The following is a 16,890-nucleotide window of genomic DNA, read 5'->3' as shown; positions in this document are numbered from 1 at the left end:
CCTCTTGATAATTTAAGTATTATTGTTTATTTTTTAAAATTTCTGTTGCTGATTTTACATATTTATGCTGGACCTGACAAGAACATTGGGGAGATAAGAAAGGAGAAAGTAAATGAGCTGTAGATCAGAGCCATTCCAGGAGACCAACAGCCCCCTCAACAGCACATATCCCAGCCAGGCTGCTACCAGGATGACCTTGCATCTGCCCAGATGGTGGCAGATCACGGCCCCAGCCAGAGTGGCCACAGAGCTGCCACTGGCCACTGGCCCCAGGTAGCCAGGGACAGTCGCTGCTGTCCATCAGGCGCTGAACCCCCAGAGATGGACAGAGTGCAGGGCCCAGGGTGTCAGGAGCCCAAGAGCAACCCACACCCCCAAGGCAGAGGCGCCCCAAAAACCCATTAGGCCCAGGCACCCCCCCGGACAGCCACCCAATGCAGGCCAGCCCCCACCCCAATGCCCAAGTCAGGCATGTCCACACCACAAGGACAGTCCCACCTGCCAGATACTATGTGGCACGACCCCCACAAGTTATGTTGGTGTGGTGTCAGTGTTTGTGTTTTTTGTGTATTGGTGACTAAGTGTATTTAAAACTGAGGAGAGATACCACAGGGAGCAGTGAACAAGGTCACTTAGATGGCGCCATCCGCAAAGTCCCATACGACGTGCACGCTTCTCAAAACCCTACATGTATGGGTGTGTGAAAAAGTTGGGAGGGGTATGGTGATGTAGGACTAGAGGGAAGGAAACCCACAAGTTAGTCGTAGGAAACTTTCCTCAGAGAACAAGCCAACCAACTGGTGGTAGTAGGCACCCCCGTTCCCCTGGATCACCCACAGGACAGGACGAGCTGGGGAGAGGTGTCTCCATTCCCAGGACTCAGTGACTGCAGCCAAAAAGCTGCTGCCCTCCCCAAAAAACATCCACCCACCACACACCAGGGGGCACGGCAGGCGCAGCAAGTGAGGCCCAAAAGGTATATGGCTGATCCCCCTCCACAACCACCACCAAGCACACACACACAGACACACACACACACACACACACACACACACACACACACACACACACACACACACACACACACACACACACACAAACAAACATATCCCCCACACACCAAGAGACCACATCTCATACACCTTAGCACCACCCGGTGCCCCAACACACCTAGTCCCCCCCACCTTCCCCCATCCCAGGCTTTCCACCCCATCCCCAGTCCCCCTCCCAACCAACCCGCTCTGCAGTGGCACACCCGAGTCAATCCAGACCCCCCTAAGCACTAGCCGGCCCCCTTCGGAGGAGGGGCAGCCTCTGGACACCCGGGCCCAAGACCCCAACCACGTCCAACCCAGAGAAGCCCACCCGGCCCAGAGCCATTGCCAACCAACCCCTGTGTTTCCGATAGTCTGCCTCACAGCAGCTGTGGATACCCTTACCAAGTAGGAATGAGGAGTGAATGAATACTGGATACAAGGAAAAGCACTTTGGGTGCCTTGGAAAGTGCTTTATAAATCTAATCCAATATTAATCGGTATATTCTTTATAGTAATTTGAAGGTGCTGAAATTGGGAAACTCTGCTACCCTAATAGGAAGCTGCAAGTCTGTTTAGTTCAGGTTATATTTTTAACTTATTATAAGTTGCTGATATTCTAAAAATTTGTTGCTTTTGTTTTGGTTTTTGTCTTAAAAAGCTGGTATCCATGATGGTGTAGAAGTGGATTTGATGATCAGACTTGTAACCTGCAAGAAATCATGTGATGCATTCTGAAACTAAAAATACAACAAAGAAAACCCCAAAAAGTATTGGTAATGTGAAATCCAAGTCAAGTACAAATCTGAAAACTTTGCTTTCAGAACGACAGCATCAGATGTACCCAGTTTAACAGCTCAGGGTTTGGTTGTTATTTATTTTTAAGAAGTGTTTTAACACAATGCCCGTTCCAAATCTCCATCTACCATCAAAAACAGGTAAAACACACGATAATTTCCTCTAAAATAAAGTATGTCAAGTACTTTGGATTGCTACTTTGGCTACACCAAAACTGAAAAAGTCCCGTTTGTGCTTCAGTACACTGAAGATCATCAAATTAACTTCTCCATCTATGAGCATCCATACCAGCACACAGCTGCTTCCCATTGAGGCCCAGCAGGTCCTCGGGCTGGGACATCACATATGCTCACAATGGATTTAAAGATGGAGGATCTTCATCCCCAGTGTTTACTGCAACAATCGATGGAAATCATCTGATTTTACTTTACAAAAACTCTCATTATATGCTGCCTGTGCATTGTAAGAAACAGTTAAACACAAAATGTTAAATGCACTTTTTTCTTCTTTGGGATATTGACCACTAGATGGTGCAACTGATTCAATGGTGATTTTTCTTTTCTTTTTAAGTAGTGTGTTGTTAGTGAGGCTCATTGGATTTACCAGATGTTTACTGAGACTTCAAGTAGACCTGGCATAAGCATGTTCATGTTCCCACATGCAAATTATGCAGATCTATAGTCTTAATATTTCTTTATGTTTACAATGCATTCGAATTTCAGCTAAATAATATATCCTTACAATGCAGACAATAGAGACAAAAGTGGTGCTTGGTCACAGAATCTCTTCTATGTGAAGGCAAAGCCTCTTCAAAACATCCTGCAAAGTAACATTTACCAATTATCCAAGCCTGCCGTGAAGAGAAGACGTCATGAGAGCAACTTCAGAAGGTTCACCACAAGGCGTACAATCCTCATGCGTGTCAAGAGTAAGAAAGGTCAGATTAGACTTGAAAAAAAGAATAAAAACTTCTTAGTCAGAGCAGTTTATGAACATCATTCTTTGCACAGATGAAACTAAAACTCTAACAAGTCAGCCTACTCCAGCATTAAAAGTTCAGGGTTTAAAGTATCTTTAATATCACTAAGGGGTAATTTTGGTCTGCAGCCAGTAGTGATATACAACATAAAAAGAGAAAGCAACAACACATATCAACAATTATATAAACATGTTGTTCGCGACATGATTGGTGAAGCATCTCAGGGGAGACCCATTTTTTAGTTTCATCTATGGCCTCATAACAACATGCACTGAAAATCAGCCTTTTATATTAAATTAATAAATATAATGGTGTGCTTATTTAACTAGTTACAATGAAGCTCTTAAAAAAGACGTTTAATGCATTAAAGAGCCCTAATTACCAAAATGTCATTTATCAACATTTATTATATATTTGATTGTAACTTGAATACATGTTGGGAAACAGCTAAAATATAAAAATAAATACATCTCTGTTTTTTCCAGTTTTTTTCACAGTATGTATACATAGTGTACATGCGTATAATATGTATGATATCATTTGTATATTTTTTGATGTGTGGACTTCCATTTCAGTGCTCTGCTAGATAAACACTTACTGAGCTTCAGCACAGTGATAAACAGTTTATGTATAATCCTACTACACACAGGTGTGATGCAGCATTTCAATGAATTTCCTTATACATTCTATACATGTGTGATCACCTAAATTATATGATAAAAGTGTTAGTCATTAATTCAGCCCCCGTACATGTCATGTAATGGAATAATGAGCGTAGCCAATGCATGGATGGATGGCACATGTGATATTACAAGCTAAAAAGTTGAGGAGTGTAGCACAAGCATATTACAGACTGAAATCCAGCAGCTTCAACTTTCTGAACAAATATGAACCACGCATTATTCTCTCAGATGTCAGAGAATCTCATCATTAATGAAGTGGCACAGACGCCTGCTGCACCACAGGTGTGTTTTCATTTCAAACCAACCATTAGACTTTTTATATCTGCAGAATCCCAAACTGTAAATCTGTGACCTCGGTTGAGTTTATGGCCGGCGCTGACATCCATCATCTTATGCTTGGCTGCTCTTGTCAAAGACTTGTGCAGATCAGACATTAAGGGCATACTTCCATACTGTGCTCTGACAGCTCCATGTCTTTCAGTTTCTAAAGTGCTCAGACAGCTGCTGCAGAGGAGTTAAAGATCCCCCTAACAGCTGCATGTCAGTGCATGCCCCCATTGTTGTGTACTGAAGTAAACAAGACAGTGAGGTCAAAGGTCATTGCTCTTGTCACTCTAAAGTACAAGTTCATTAAGTAATAAGGCCTCATGGCCATAGTGCTTTTAGTTAAAAACTACTAAGCTTCAGTGGAATGTTGCTTCAGAATCTATCTGTGATTTATGATATTTCCAACCAAACACTTCCTATTAAAGCTTTTACATTTTTGGCATCTCCAAAGGGATTCTAAGCCATTGTGAAGAGTTTGGTCATTCACTGGCATTTCCTTTTGTTTTCCACTTTTGAGCCATAAGCTTATAATTTTCCAGGAGTTATGTGTTTACACAGTACACCCAGGGACTAGACTGGACAGCATAACATGCATATGTGCCGAATAACAAGTCACACGCACACTAAAAGGTATGTGAAAAACAGTCTAGAGGTAACAGTTTGACCTGTAATTACAACACAATAGGTATTGTGTGGCATGTTTCTGAGCACTTTATCTAAATACCTCTCCGTTTCCCCTGTCGACCCATGCTACGCAGGAAGCTGCCACAATGGCTAATAAATTGCACAGGCCGATCAACTGAGGGAGCCAGGGGGAGAGCGGATACTGTCAGTATTTACTCAGGGATGACATAGCTACACAAAACACAGGCACAGCAGCAGTCCTCAATCAGAATACTGTCATATCATTAATAACCAGAAATAGCTGATGAGTAGACGTATTGACTGTAAGAAAGAAGACAACTTATCTAGCTCGTGTTTGTGCTACTCTCACCCTTTCACAGAACAGTGATAAGAGCAGTCAAACCACATATGTGGATGTGATGTTGCACTCTTTCCTTATCAACGGCAAACTGCTGCAGTGACGTGACGTCATACGGAGGAAGAGCCATCTCCACCCTCTGTGCTGTCACTTATTTAGACAATTACATCATTTGGTCCCTTCTTGTGGTTGGTAGAGACAAAAATGGATTTCCTATTTTACTGCAGTGACAGGAAAACAGAGGAACTGGTTACACTTAGTTTAGGCAAGGCTAATTTATTTGTATAGCACATTTCATGTACAAGACAGTTCAAAGTGCTTTACATAAAACATCACAGCAGGGTGCAGAAAGTAATACAAGTGCATTAAAAAAACAAAGATTAAAAGAAATGCAGTTAATGGAATAAAAACAGAGGGAAGATGCTAAAATAAAATAGATAAAATGCAAGAAATAAAGTTTCAGTGTGGGGAAAGACAATATTAAAACATGATTCCAACTAATGTAGATTTGAACTTCTAAATAAAAACTAGTACCATGCAGCAGAGAACAGGTGGGTCTTTAACCTGGATCTAAATAAACTGAGTGTTTCAGCTGATCTGAGGCTTTCTGGGAGTTTGTTCCAGACATGTGGAGCATAGAAGCTGAATGCAGCTTCTCCATGTCTGGTTCTGACTCTGGGAACTTATAAGAAACTGGAACCAGATGACCTGAGGGTTCTGGTAGGTTCATACTGGGTCAAGAGGTCTCTGATGTATGTTGGTCCTAAACCATTCAGAGCTTTATAGACCAGCAGCAGAACTTTAAAGTCAATCCTTTGACAAAAGACCTCAGAGCTGGACTGATGTGGTCCACTTTCTTGGTCTTAGTGAGGACTCGAGTAGCAGAGTTCAGAATCTGACTGATGTTTTAGGTAGAACCTGTAAAAACACAGTTACAATGATCAAGCCGACTAAAGATGAACGCATGGACTAGTTTTTCCAGGTCCTGCTGAGACATCAGATCTTTTACCCTTGAAATATTCTTAAGGTGATAGTAGGCTGACTTTGTGATTTCCTTAATGTGTTTCTCAGAGTTTAGGTCTGAGTCCATCAGTACACCCAGATTTCTGGCCTGGTTGGTGGTTTTTAGGTGTATAGACTGAAGCTCTGTGGTGACCTTGTGTGTGGGCTCTGTTATATGCTGAGTCAGCCCAAAGTTCTCCAGACTGTTACCCAGATCTTTGGTCGCTTTGTCCTGAGGGTTGTCTACATGGATGTTAAAATCACCAACAATAATTACTCAGTCAAAATCTAAACAGATTGTAGCAGCAGTTCACTAAACTCATCATGAAACGTCGTGCAGTGCCCTGGTGGTCTATAGAAATTTAGATATTTTATAAGCTTTCAACTGAAGAGCCACATATTCAAAAGAAGTAACACTTCCAAGAGATAACTGCTTCTACTGAAATGATTCATTAAATAAAAGGACTACTCCTCCTTCTCTCCTGTCTGACCTCACTGATAAAACTAAAGTTGGGAGGGGTTGATTCGATAAGAGCAGCTGCCCTGTTGCTTTTGTTTAACGAAGTTTCAGTTAAAAACATAAAATCAAGGTTGTGCTCAGTTATAAAATCATTCATTAAAAAGGTTTTCCCTGCTAATGACCTAACATTTAATAAAGCTAACTTGATGGGTTTAGATTGGTTTGGTTGGTTTGTTTATTTCAGTTTCATGCACGAAATGTGCCCAGCTCACATGGGGTTTACAAGACACTATACTATATAAATCAAGATAACTCCAAGATGGCTAAACACAAGAAAAAGAGAACAGAAAACCAAAATCCAGACACATATATTGTCATGGTTTCTGAGTTTTGGTGTGTGTTCATGGTTTAGGATTTTGGTTTCTGTCATGTTTAGTTCGGTCTTGTTCTTGGTTTATAGTTATGTTCATGCTTTAGGTTTCCGTTTTGTCATGTTTGGTTTTCCCCTCTTGTGTTCCTGTGATTTCTGTTCTGCCTCATTAGATCACCTGGCCTGATTAGTCATCCACTTCACCTGTGTCTTGTTACTCACTCTCTGTATAAGTACTCCTGGTTTTCAGTCACTCATTGTCAGATCCTTATTTGTACTACATGTGTAGTTTTTGTTCACTGGAGTTGTCCCTGTCATGTGTGGTTCCTTGTCTCAAGTTTTGGGAACTAAACCTGTTGCCTGCACCAATTCTGCCTCCTGCCTGACTGCCTGCATTTGGGTCCTCACCTCCACCCGCTGCTCGTGACATATAACCAAACATCAACAACAACATGGGTCAGAACATACAAATAGGAGGATTGTGTGTGTATATAGGATACAACGTTCCCTGTCTTAAATTCCAGGCATTCTCCATAAATCTAGTTAACACATAAACCTCCTCCTGGAATAACCAACTCAACATATCAAATTCAGTCATCAAAAACAGATCGGCTTTCTGCCTTTGTACTTTTTCAAACAAAAAATTCCTCAGTTCATCGTACAATGAACAGTGAAACAAAAAATGAAGTTCATCTTCAACAACTTCCAGATCACACAAAACACATAAGCGCTGCTCTTCGGGTATACCTTTATACCTACCTACCTACTTAAATCGCTAGCAGCAACGTTATAGGTCTTAATTGTGCACACAGTGACCTCTGACCTCTCCCTAAGTGCAGCGTTTCTTCTTTACTCTGAACATAAGTTCTAAGTTTAGGTTTCCTCCAAATCTCCTCCTTCCATAGTTTCTTGTGAAAATAAAACAACTTTTGTTTTATGGTATCTGTCTTACACTGCAGATCGTTACTAAAAACGTAGATCACAAAAGCCAAATATTTCATAAATGTCACTAGACCACGGATGATTGTGAGCTCTATCCCAATTAAAGGTTTTTTTTGGTCAACCTTTCATCTGGCATCCGAATGAATTGATTCCAGAGCCTCCAGAGTCCCCCTCTATAACGCTTTTTGCAGTGACTTTGTGAACTCCAAGAAAACACCTTAAGGCTGCATTACTTTCCAGAGAGTCCTTAAAACCCCATATTCCTGCAGCATAAAATAAAACTGAACCAACCATAGAATCAAAGAGCTTAGAGAATGTTAAAAAGCCAAGATCTGGACACCTTTTAATTTTAATTAGAATTGTTTACCCTATCTTTATGGGCACGCTGTGGCTCACAGGGTATGTTAACTCTACTTGGAGACCTTTTAGAAAGCAGCTCTCTGTGTTCTGACTGAGCTACTTTCTTCCCTCTGTTACCAAACAGTACAGATATTTTTGAACCTTCTAATAAACAGGGAAACAGTTTAGTGATTATCATGTATTTGCTGGATGATACAACAACAGAAGAAATGTGTTGACTGAACTGTTGGTGCAGTTCATACAGACACAATTTGTACAATGTGAAATTGTCAGTGTCAATCAATCATGAATTTGTGATTTTGTAATGCAAGTTAATCAAAGATAAAAGCATCTCTGGGTAGAAACAGTGCTTTTTTAAGCTTTAATTCAAATACTTAGATACAGCTGAACTTAAATGATATGAATAGTTGGTGTAGATCAAGTCAAACCTTTTCACACTGACATGAGATGTTTTTGTCTGCAGCAAAGCACACAAATATAGACTGCAATAGAAATACAGCCAGAAATGAGGTTTACCCAGTAATGGCATATGCACTGTCCGGACCTATGTATTTAGCATTCCTGCGTCAGAGGTTTGCTGGCCACTGGGCAGGAGAAAGTTGATTCACAGACCAGCAGCAGCCATGGAAGTAGGGTAATTACAAAGACCTAAGCAACCTATAAATATGAGCCACAGCATCACTCAGATATGATCCCATTGTGAGCCAGCCTCAGTTACAAAGCAGCTCCAACCTTTCAAATGAGGAAAAGATGGATGGGGAAGGTTGTCAGGGGAAAATCTATTCAAAGAAAGGAGAGCAATGGCGCTATTGAGGTCTGTCTGGGCTAGTTTTACCTCCCAGACAGATCAACAGAGACTGAAGACCCAATACGGAGGAATCCAACTCGGATGGAGCTGTCAAATAAATAATTGAATCAACAGATAAAAGGCACCATTCCTGCCCCTGAGCCCTATATTTAGTTGCTCTCTGCCTCCTGTTGCTGCGCTGTGCAGAATAACCCCCTGGTCAGACTTACAACGAGTGGAGACTTCATTCCAGATCTATTCAAATCCTCAGCTGGCAGACACTCGTTTTGTTGCTTCAGTCTGGGAGTTCATGTCAGTGGAGGTGGGGGGGTTGGGACGTGGTCACTTCTGCAAGCTACAAGGCAGACACAGACAGTCCACAGGTCAGGAGGTTACAGTGGATGACTGAGCCTGCACCTCAAGACGGACCAAATCCTAGACAGCTCCGGCTCCAAAAACAAATGTACATGAGGAGAGTGGATGCGGGGTGGTCGCATGCCACCATATATCAGGGACGACAGCCCGTCCTTTCACTGTTGAATGTTCCAGATCTCTACACATGTTGATGGTAACAGCATGAGTCTTGTTGAATAGTCATAGATAGCTTGCAGTCACTGGAAAACCATGTTTTTCCTCATTTTTGTCATAAAGCATGTGAACATGCAGATATATGTTTAATTCTGCCTCTAATTAAAAATTAGAAGCAGAATTAAAGATTACCCTCTTCCCTTTTCCTCACTTACCTTTGTGAAATGATTGATTAACTGACAATGTGTCAAAAAAAGAGATTGAATGAACACAAATATGACATAGAACTGTAAATACAGCATAAATATCATAAGCTACAAGCTAGATTTTTACTTTAAAACAGATTTTTAAGTGGTACGGTGGTAGTTATGCCCTTTTGGCTTACAGAACATGATCGGGGGCACCACCGCAGCCAGAAACACAATCACAATTTTGCTCACAGTAAAACTATCCTGTTTTTAAAGATGCTAAATTTTAAAATGTAGTGGAACCAAGTTCTGGCTGGGGTGGAGATGGGGCTGTCTGAGCTCTTGCTCCAAAACTTACATGTACATAGTGTTCTGGGAGAACCCTGATTCTTGGTACAGGAAGTAAAAATGTGCATGCTGAGCTGTATATAAACATGGCTAATGGAAACAATAGAAGAGTTGCCGCGCGTGTGTGTGTGTGTGTGTGTACGGCGTATGAACAGATTCTCTTGCTTTTTTGCAAAGACGGCGTGAAAAAGATTAACGCATCAGACGGTTTAATAAATGAATTCAGGATTAATAAAATCATAAAATATACCATGTTTGGTCTCTTACACCCTGTACTGGGTCTACAGGTTCTTGAGAGCTACAAGGGGTGAAGACATGTTTACCAAGGGAACAGCTGATAGACACACAGCTGATAGACACACAGCTGATAGACACACGTGTCAGTGGGACATTTAAACTTTACTGGCAGCCACTTTTCACAATTTAGAAAGAACCACCCTTATCGTCCTGCAGGCGCTGAGTTTAGCGATTAGTGGGTTATCTCCCATCCTGCACTGGAGGCTCAGCCCTCTGCAGAGACAGGAAGGAAGGCTGGCGTAGTGACTCAGTGGCTCCGAGCCACATAGAAGAATAATGCTCAGAGATAGGTCCAGGCCCACCAATGGAAAAACACACAGGATCCCATCGACACGACCAGCATATCAAACACATGCCAAAGAAAGAAGGGGGAGTTGGGGGCGAGAGGGAGGGAGACAGAACAACTGTTTACTGGGGCTCCCCCTTAAACCCCCTGCATAAGGCTACTGGCTGGTTTGGCCCCCATCTCTTTTCCTGCATCCTCCTTTCTGCTAGACTCTGTCTGCAGCATAACAAAAGCAATTCTTGTCAGTATCACTTGACCATCTTCTGTTGAGCCTGCCAGGCTGCACTGTTTGCATCAAACTTTCCAGATTCAAACACAGGGGTTTTCAGACATCAAAGCTATTGGGAAGTAGGTGGATGATTGCTTTGGAAGTAGTTCTGTGAACCAAAGGCCACAAGGGGCTTTAGGTTTTGTTGAAAGAACTTTCTCATTTCAGTTTAAATTAAATGATACAGGTCCACTCAGTGCATGTGAATGCATTCAGATTTCTACTCTGATACTTTCTCAATGCCAAAAGCCTGCAGAGCTCAGCCAAGCAAGCATCCAACCCAGCCCTCTTCTTCACTTATATCTGTCTCTTTCGCAGATTCTCTTTTATTCTCTACATATTGACAAGAAGCTCTGATTTTATTTGATTTTTGCTGAATAGTATGTGAAGTATATTAGAAAAACTTCCAAGTCATCACTAAGTGACCCAGTTCAGCTTATTGGCCAACGTCCATTCTGGCTTTCAACAAATCAAACAAGGCTTGTCAGGAATCCCCCTTCAGCACGCCCACCTTTTACTCATACAATGAACTCTGTGCTCATGCTAGATCAACCAAATGTTGTGTTCTTGCTCTGTCACACCTTCTTGTCCCAAATCCCAACGTCACACTTTTCAAGACGTTGCTTTCTGTGATAAACGAGTTGGACAATTGAGGAAAATTTGGACTTCTTGTGAAAGACCGTTGAACATCACAAATGATTTGTCATCTTTCTAGAAGATCACAAACAGCATAGAAACACTCACCTGCGTTCCAGATGGGAGCTTTTGCAGCTCTTTTGAGACTGATTCTTATTCCTTTTATGAAACAGCTCTGGTACATTTATCTTCATCTATCATCTCAGTTCTGGATGCTTTTTAATATTTAAACCCAGCTATCTGCTGGCTGCATGAGAACAAGTTTTTTTGTTTGTTTGTTTTGTTTTTGTTTTTTTAAATGGTGCATGTGATCTGTGAGTATTTCAGTCCTGGCAGTTGTTAAAGCATGTCTTCAGTTCTGCATGCACTGAAGCTGAAAACAGAAGCTGTCAGACAAACACAGAAACTACAGAAACCTTTCAGCTTGAGGAAGCTGTTGTGTCCATCTTCTATTAACCAAAGCTGTTTTTAAAACCTTACCATTTTAAAGGCCACAGAGAAAATTCATAAATCTAGCTTTTTTCTACTTACTGTATAAGCCTCCAAATTTGAGGTACATTATACATGAAAAACTTAGTCTCATATACCTATTTTATATGTCAAGTAGGCTATGCTCTATTATTTATTTAAATAAAATTTTAAATATCTTTTCATTCAGATCTGCACTGATTACATGACATTTGGGTCAATGTAAAAATCTGTGGCTTGTGGCTGATAAGCAGGTCCAGTTCCAACAAGAAATAATATGACCATAGGTCTACTAATGGGTGGAAACTTTAAACCACACAATTTCTACTTACATAGAAGTACAGCTAGTTGGTAAAAAAAAAAACAGGTCTGTATTAAAAGTAGAAGTACTGAGCACAGGCTGTCAGATAAATATAAAAATAAAGATTAACTTTTTTAAACACGACTGAACCAACTCTGAGTAAAAAGCCAACTGAACTTAAGATCCTAATTTGAAGGATAATAATTATTAATGATAAACCTTTGTCATTTCAGACACGATAAAGACAAATAAACTTATAACTCCTCACATGAGAAGCAGAACAGGATTTACAGACGTGCTAAATCAAACCAGTGAAACTCTCATTTCTCCTTGCAGTCTGGTTTAACAGTGAAACTCCGTAACTACTCAGGGTTAAACTCTGTAGAAGGAAAAACCCCACTTAACCACTTACTATGTGTTTTGAACTGACATTTTACATTTGATCCTGACACCTTTACCTCTGTATACCAAACCAACCACTTTTATTCCTAAAAGTGATGTGAGCATTTCCATTATTACTTAAGAGTAGGGCCAAGCCTCAAGCACTGCTCTTCCTGTCCTGTATAGAAATGTCTATCTGCCCTGCACACCCTCCATCTTCTTCCTCCTCATCTTATTGTCCTCTGCTTCTTTCCTGTGTAACAGGTAGCATGGGAGCTGATGGTTACTTACCATTTTATATGGATAAAGTCATACGGGAGTAATTGAGGGATGCAGTCATTAATGAAAATTTTGGATTGACAGGTCTTGGGTGAACTGGGTGTGAACAGTTATATGGTTCAGAAACTCACAGGTGACAAAGCAGGACTGAGAGGAATTGGTTATCCAGATTTTAAGAAGCTGGATCAGATGGTGGTGGGAGTTTTTCTAAATTTGGATTTTCAACAGAATAAACCATTGATTAGGTGATAGTTGATTTTTGTCTAAATAGTTAAAATATATGGTTTTCTTGGTCAAAATTGAATATTTGGCATTGTCTATACAAAGACATCATTTGAAGTATGCCAGTTGGAGGTAAGATGAGGTTGAGGATCCTGAACACCTCCATATCCCCTAAACCCAAACAGCTTAACTACTGTGCAGAGATAGAAGGTGAGGAGGGATTACTGATTTAAATGCAACAGTATGCACACTTGTATTTATTTGCAAAACTCATTTAGTATATTCTGTAGGTTGTAATATGACTTATATAATGGTATAATATAACAATAGTTTAATTTTTTAGCTCTCATGACAAAGAGAATATGTGAAATGGCTTTGTATGATAGTAATGGTTATTTATGCTGCATGGACAGCAAAATTAATTTGGTGAAATATTCTTTACCTCTATTACCCACAAGAACTTCCAACACATGCCCTACAAATACCATAAATAATGGTTTACTTATTCAGAAACTCAGATATCATGACGTTCTTTTGTTGTTTTACCATCACACGAAACCTTTGCTAGTTAAGGAGACCATTGAATCTGATGATTTCTTTTCTCTTTTCCAAAGAACATACACTCAAGCTTCTTCAATTCCACAAGACTTTTTCCATCCAGAGTTGCATTAATTTTTCTCTAAGATCATGTATTGATGACGGGAGAGTCGGATCACTGCACAAAGCCTTCTCCAGCACATCACAAAGATTCTCAATGGGGTTCAGGTCTGGACTCTGTGGTGGCCAATCCATGTTGGAAAATTATGTCTCCTGTTTTCTGAATCCCTCTTTCTGGCATTGTCATCTTGGAATATGCCATCAGGAAAGAAAAAATCCATTGGTGGAATAACCTACTCATACAGTATATTCAGGTAGTCAGCTGACCTCATTCTGTGGACACATAATGTTGCTGAACTGAGAACTGACCAACTGTAGCAACCCAGATCATAGACTGCCCCCACAGGCTTGTACAGTAGGACTAGGCATGATGGCTGCATCCCTTCATCTGCCTCTCTTCTTCCCCTGATGCTCGCATCTTTCTGGAACAGGGTAAATCTAGACTCATCAGACCCCATGACCTTCTTCCATGGCTCCAGAGTATATATATATATATATATATATATATATATATATACATGAATTTATAAAGCACTTTTCATACAGAAAGTAGCACAAAGCAGTAAAAGCAATTGGGACATTAAAAACACAAGTCTTCACACAACCTAGTGTATGACCCAACAACTTTAAAATCACACACCGGATCTTAACTCTCTCTCTCTGTCGCTCTCTCTCTCTCTCTCTCTCTCTCTCACACACACACACACACGCACACACACACACACACACACACACACACACACACACACACACACACACACACACACACATACGTACACAACCACAAACACCCTGGAAAGAAAGTTGTGTTGCTTTTTTAAAACGCAAGTGTTACAAGTTTTTAATGTTAATTTGCATTAAACATAAATCTGCGGGTTTTTTGTGATAATCATCAGGAAAACTGTGAATCATATATTTTTTTTAAAATTGTGATACAGTTTTTTTTATACAGTATATACATATATTTACATATTTATTGATTTAGACACCCTTTGTTGTTAACGTGAGCAACTGTGAGCCTTCAGGAATCAACTTCTGGTCTCTGCTTCTGCTTAATTGACCAATTAGATTATTTGTAACGTATTTTCTCAGGCGTAAACAGTATTCACTCCTTAATAAATGTACTAAATTTTTTAATTACAAAAGAAACGAAATCTCTCCCACTTATTTCCCACCATGATGAGCTTTTCTTTTTTTAAACCGCAGCATAGTCCGGCCGCACTTCCCAGCATCTATTAGTGTCAGGTGCGGCTCCATCATTCGCTGCTCTGCAGGGTTTCAGGGGAGGAGTTTCAGCAGGTCACACCCCAATACACCAGCACTTGGTCCTGGAGAGAGAAAAAAAGGCTAAGGAGCGCACAGCCGTCCGCCACCGCTCACTGCTAGAAAAATATGATCCCGATAAGAGCGGCTCCTGCGCTTCAACAAACAAGACAACATTTTCACTGCGACTAATTTCAGCTGAAATCAGTGGTCATCGCTGGTCCTTGTTCAACTATTTTCTTCTGCGTTCTCAGTCTTTCTCTGCGCTGGATCTTTCGTGCCAGAAAATGTGCGTGGAGAGCGATGGATGTGAGATTGAAGGCTGCAGCAGTTCGGATGAGCTGCCCACGCTGTCGGGCAGCATGAGTCCCGGACTGAAATCCAGCCCGGACCTGCAGCCCTGCAAACCGGGCCAGAAATTCCGCGCTGCGCTTCTCAGATGCCGGACGCCGGCTGCTGCCGCCGGGATCCTCAGTTTTGGAAACATCCTCAATTACATGGACAGATACACTGTAGCTGGTAAGAGACCTGACTTCACACTTTGTATTAAAGGTAGCTTTGATCAGAGTATATTAAATTGAAATGACCTGTGTAGAAACAAAGCAGTTTTCTTTTTTTCTGCACTAATTGCCAGAGAGCCGCTCCAGCGCAACCAGCTCACCTCAGCTGAAGCGGGCGGAACAATGGGTTTGCCCAAGCAAGCGCAGTGGATTATCTGCGTGAAACACACGGATGTTTTAGTGTTTTTTCTCGCTGTCGATCTCGTGCTGAGTGCTGATTGAATCAAACAGATAGACGCCTTCTGTTATCACTCAACAAATCCTTTACCGTAATGATTTTTGACGTGAGCTGGTAGATGATTGTAGATCGATCAATTAAGGCGATCAGCCCCTCCATCCACCCACGGACCTTTGGCTGCGTGCTTTTACATCGTGTTTAGGTAGCCTGTGTGTGACATGCCGCCGTGGGCTCATCTGTCACAGCAGGAAAACCAGAATTGGGCTTGAGCTCCTGTTTGTTTGAGGGACCCCAGCTTGCAGTGTGATGCTGTGATGAGGCCATGTGCTGTTAATCCTCAAGTATCACAGAAGTAGAACAATGATGGATCCGAAGCCTGGGGATCATATGAAATCAAGAGCACAAAAACAGAATATGCTGAGATAACCATTTTCTATTCATAAAGAAAAATGTAAGCTTATACTTCTTCATTCTAGCCTTTAAAAAGGATTCAAGAGTAAGAATTGATTTAACCATTTAAAAAATAACTGCAAATAAAGACTAAAAGGATAAGAATTAATTCTCACTGGTATTCAGGTTCGTTAGTGTTTAGGCTCATCAAGGTTTGAACATTAAACTTTGGTGCTGAATGGGTTAAAAATACTGCTGCAGCATGAGTATAAAAGCAAATGTAGCCCTTTCTGAGAAAAGATATGCTTTCCTGGTCAAAGTACAAACATATTACTGCTCTCACTGACTTATTTACTTAATGTGGTCACACATTAGCTGTACACATGATAACATTTCTAATTTGTGAGCAGCTTTAGTTTATCTAACATTTTTTTTATTTAATACTCCTGAAATTAGTGGCAGATTTTCCCTGTAAAGCCTGAAGGAGCGGCTCATTCAGACAAAGAAATGTGTACACCTAAGTAGCCACATGCCAACAGCTCGTCATCCCAAAAGGCTTCAGGTCCAGTCCGTCAACTGTTAGGAGAGTTCAGCAAAAGCCTTGGGCAGCTGATTACAGCGGGGATGGCTTTAGCTGCTTAATCTATACAGCCACGCCAAGAATGTGTGGATGTACAGTGACGTATCTGATCTTAGCATCTTCAAGCACCACTCAGTCACAGCAGATGCCTTGAAAAAATACAACAACTCCTCCTCATCACGGATGAGTCAGTCCCCCTCTACAGTAGCAATTTGTCCTCTCATCTTCTTACACCTCCTCATGCTTTGATCAGAGGAAAACCCTCATTAAGCTGCTCAAAAGGGACTCTATTCCTCTCTATCATTTCCATCCCCACCCTCCGTCTGCTCTTTACAA

At 41.1% G+C, this 16,890-nt stretch overlaps 1 protein-coding gene across 2 annotated transcripts in view; it reads left to right on the top strand.

Moving 5' to 3' along the window:
* Nucleotides 1-14,918: 14,918 nt before the first annotated feature.
* The window catches only part of spns2 (spinster homolog 2 (Drosophila)), a 55,964-nt gene continuing 53,992 nt past the window's right edge, over nucleotides 14,919-16,890 (top strand). For both annotated transcript variants that reach the window (XM_042008549.1, XM_042008550.1), the window contains exon 1: nucleotides 14,919-15,365. In XM_042008549.1, the coding sequence (XP_041864483.1) occupies nucleotides 15,134-15,365 (232 nt within the window). In that variant the 5' untranslated portion in view covers nucleotides 14,919-15,133. The remainder of the gene's footprint in view (nucleotides 15,366-16,890) is intronic.

This window comes from Melanotaenia boesemani, chromosome 15 (assembly GCF_017639745.1).
Source record: "Melanotaenia boesemani isolate fMelBoe1 chromosome 15, fMelBoe1.pri, whole genome shotgun sequence".
Taxonomy (NCBI): domain Eukaryota; kingdom Metazoa; phylum Chordata; class Actinopteri; order Atheriniformes; family Melanotaeniidae; genus Melanotaenia; species Melanotaenia boesemani.
The sequence above is the reverse complement of the archived record's forward strand: the minus strand, read 5'-3'. Positions and strand labels throughout refer to the sequence as shown.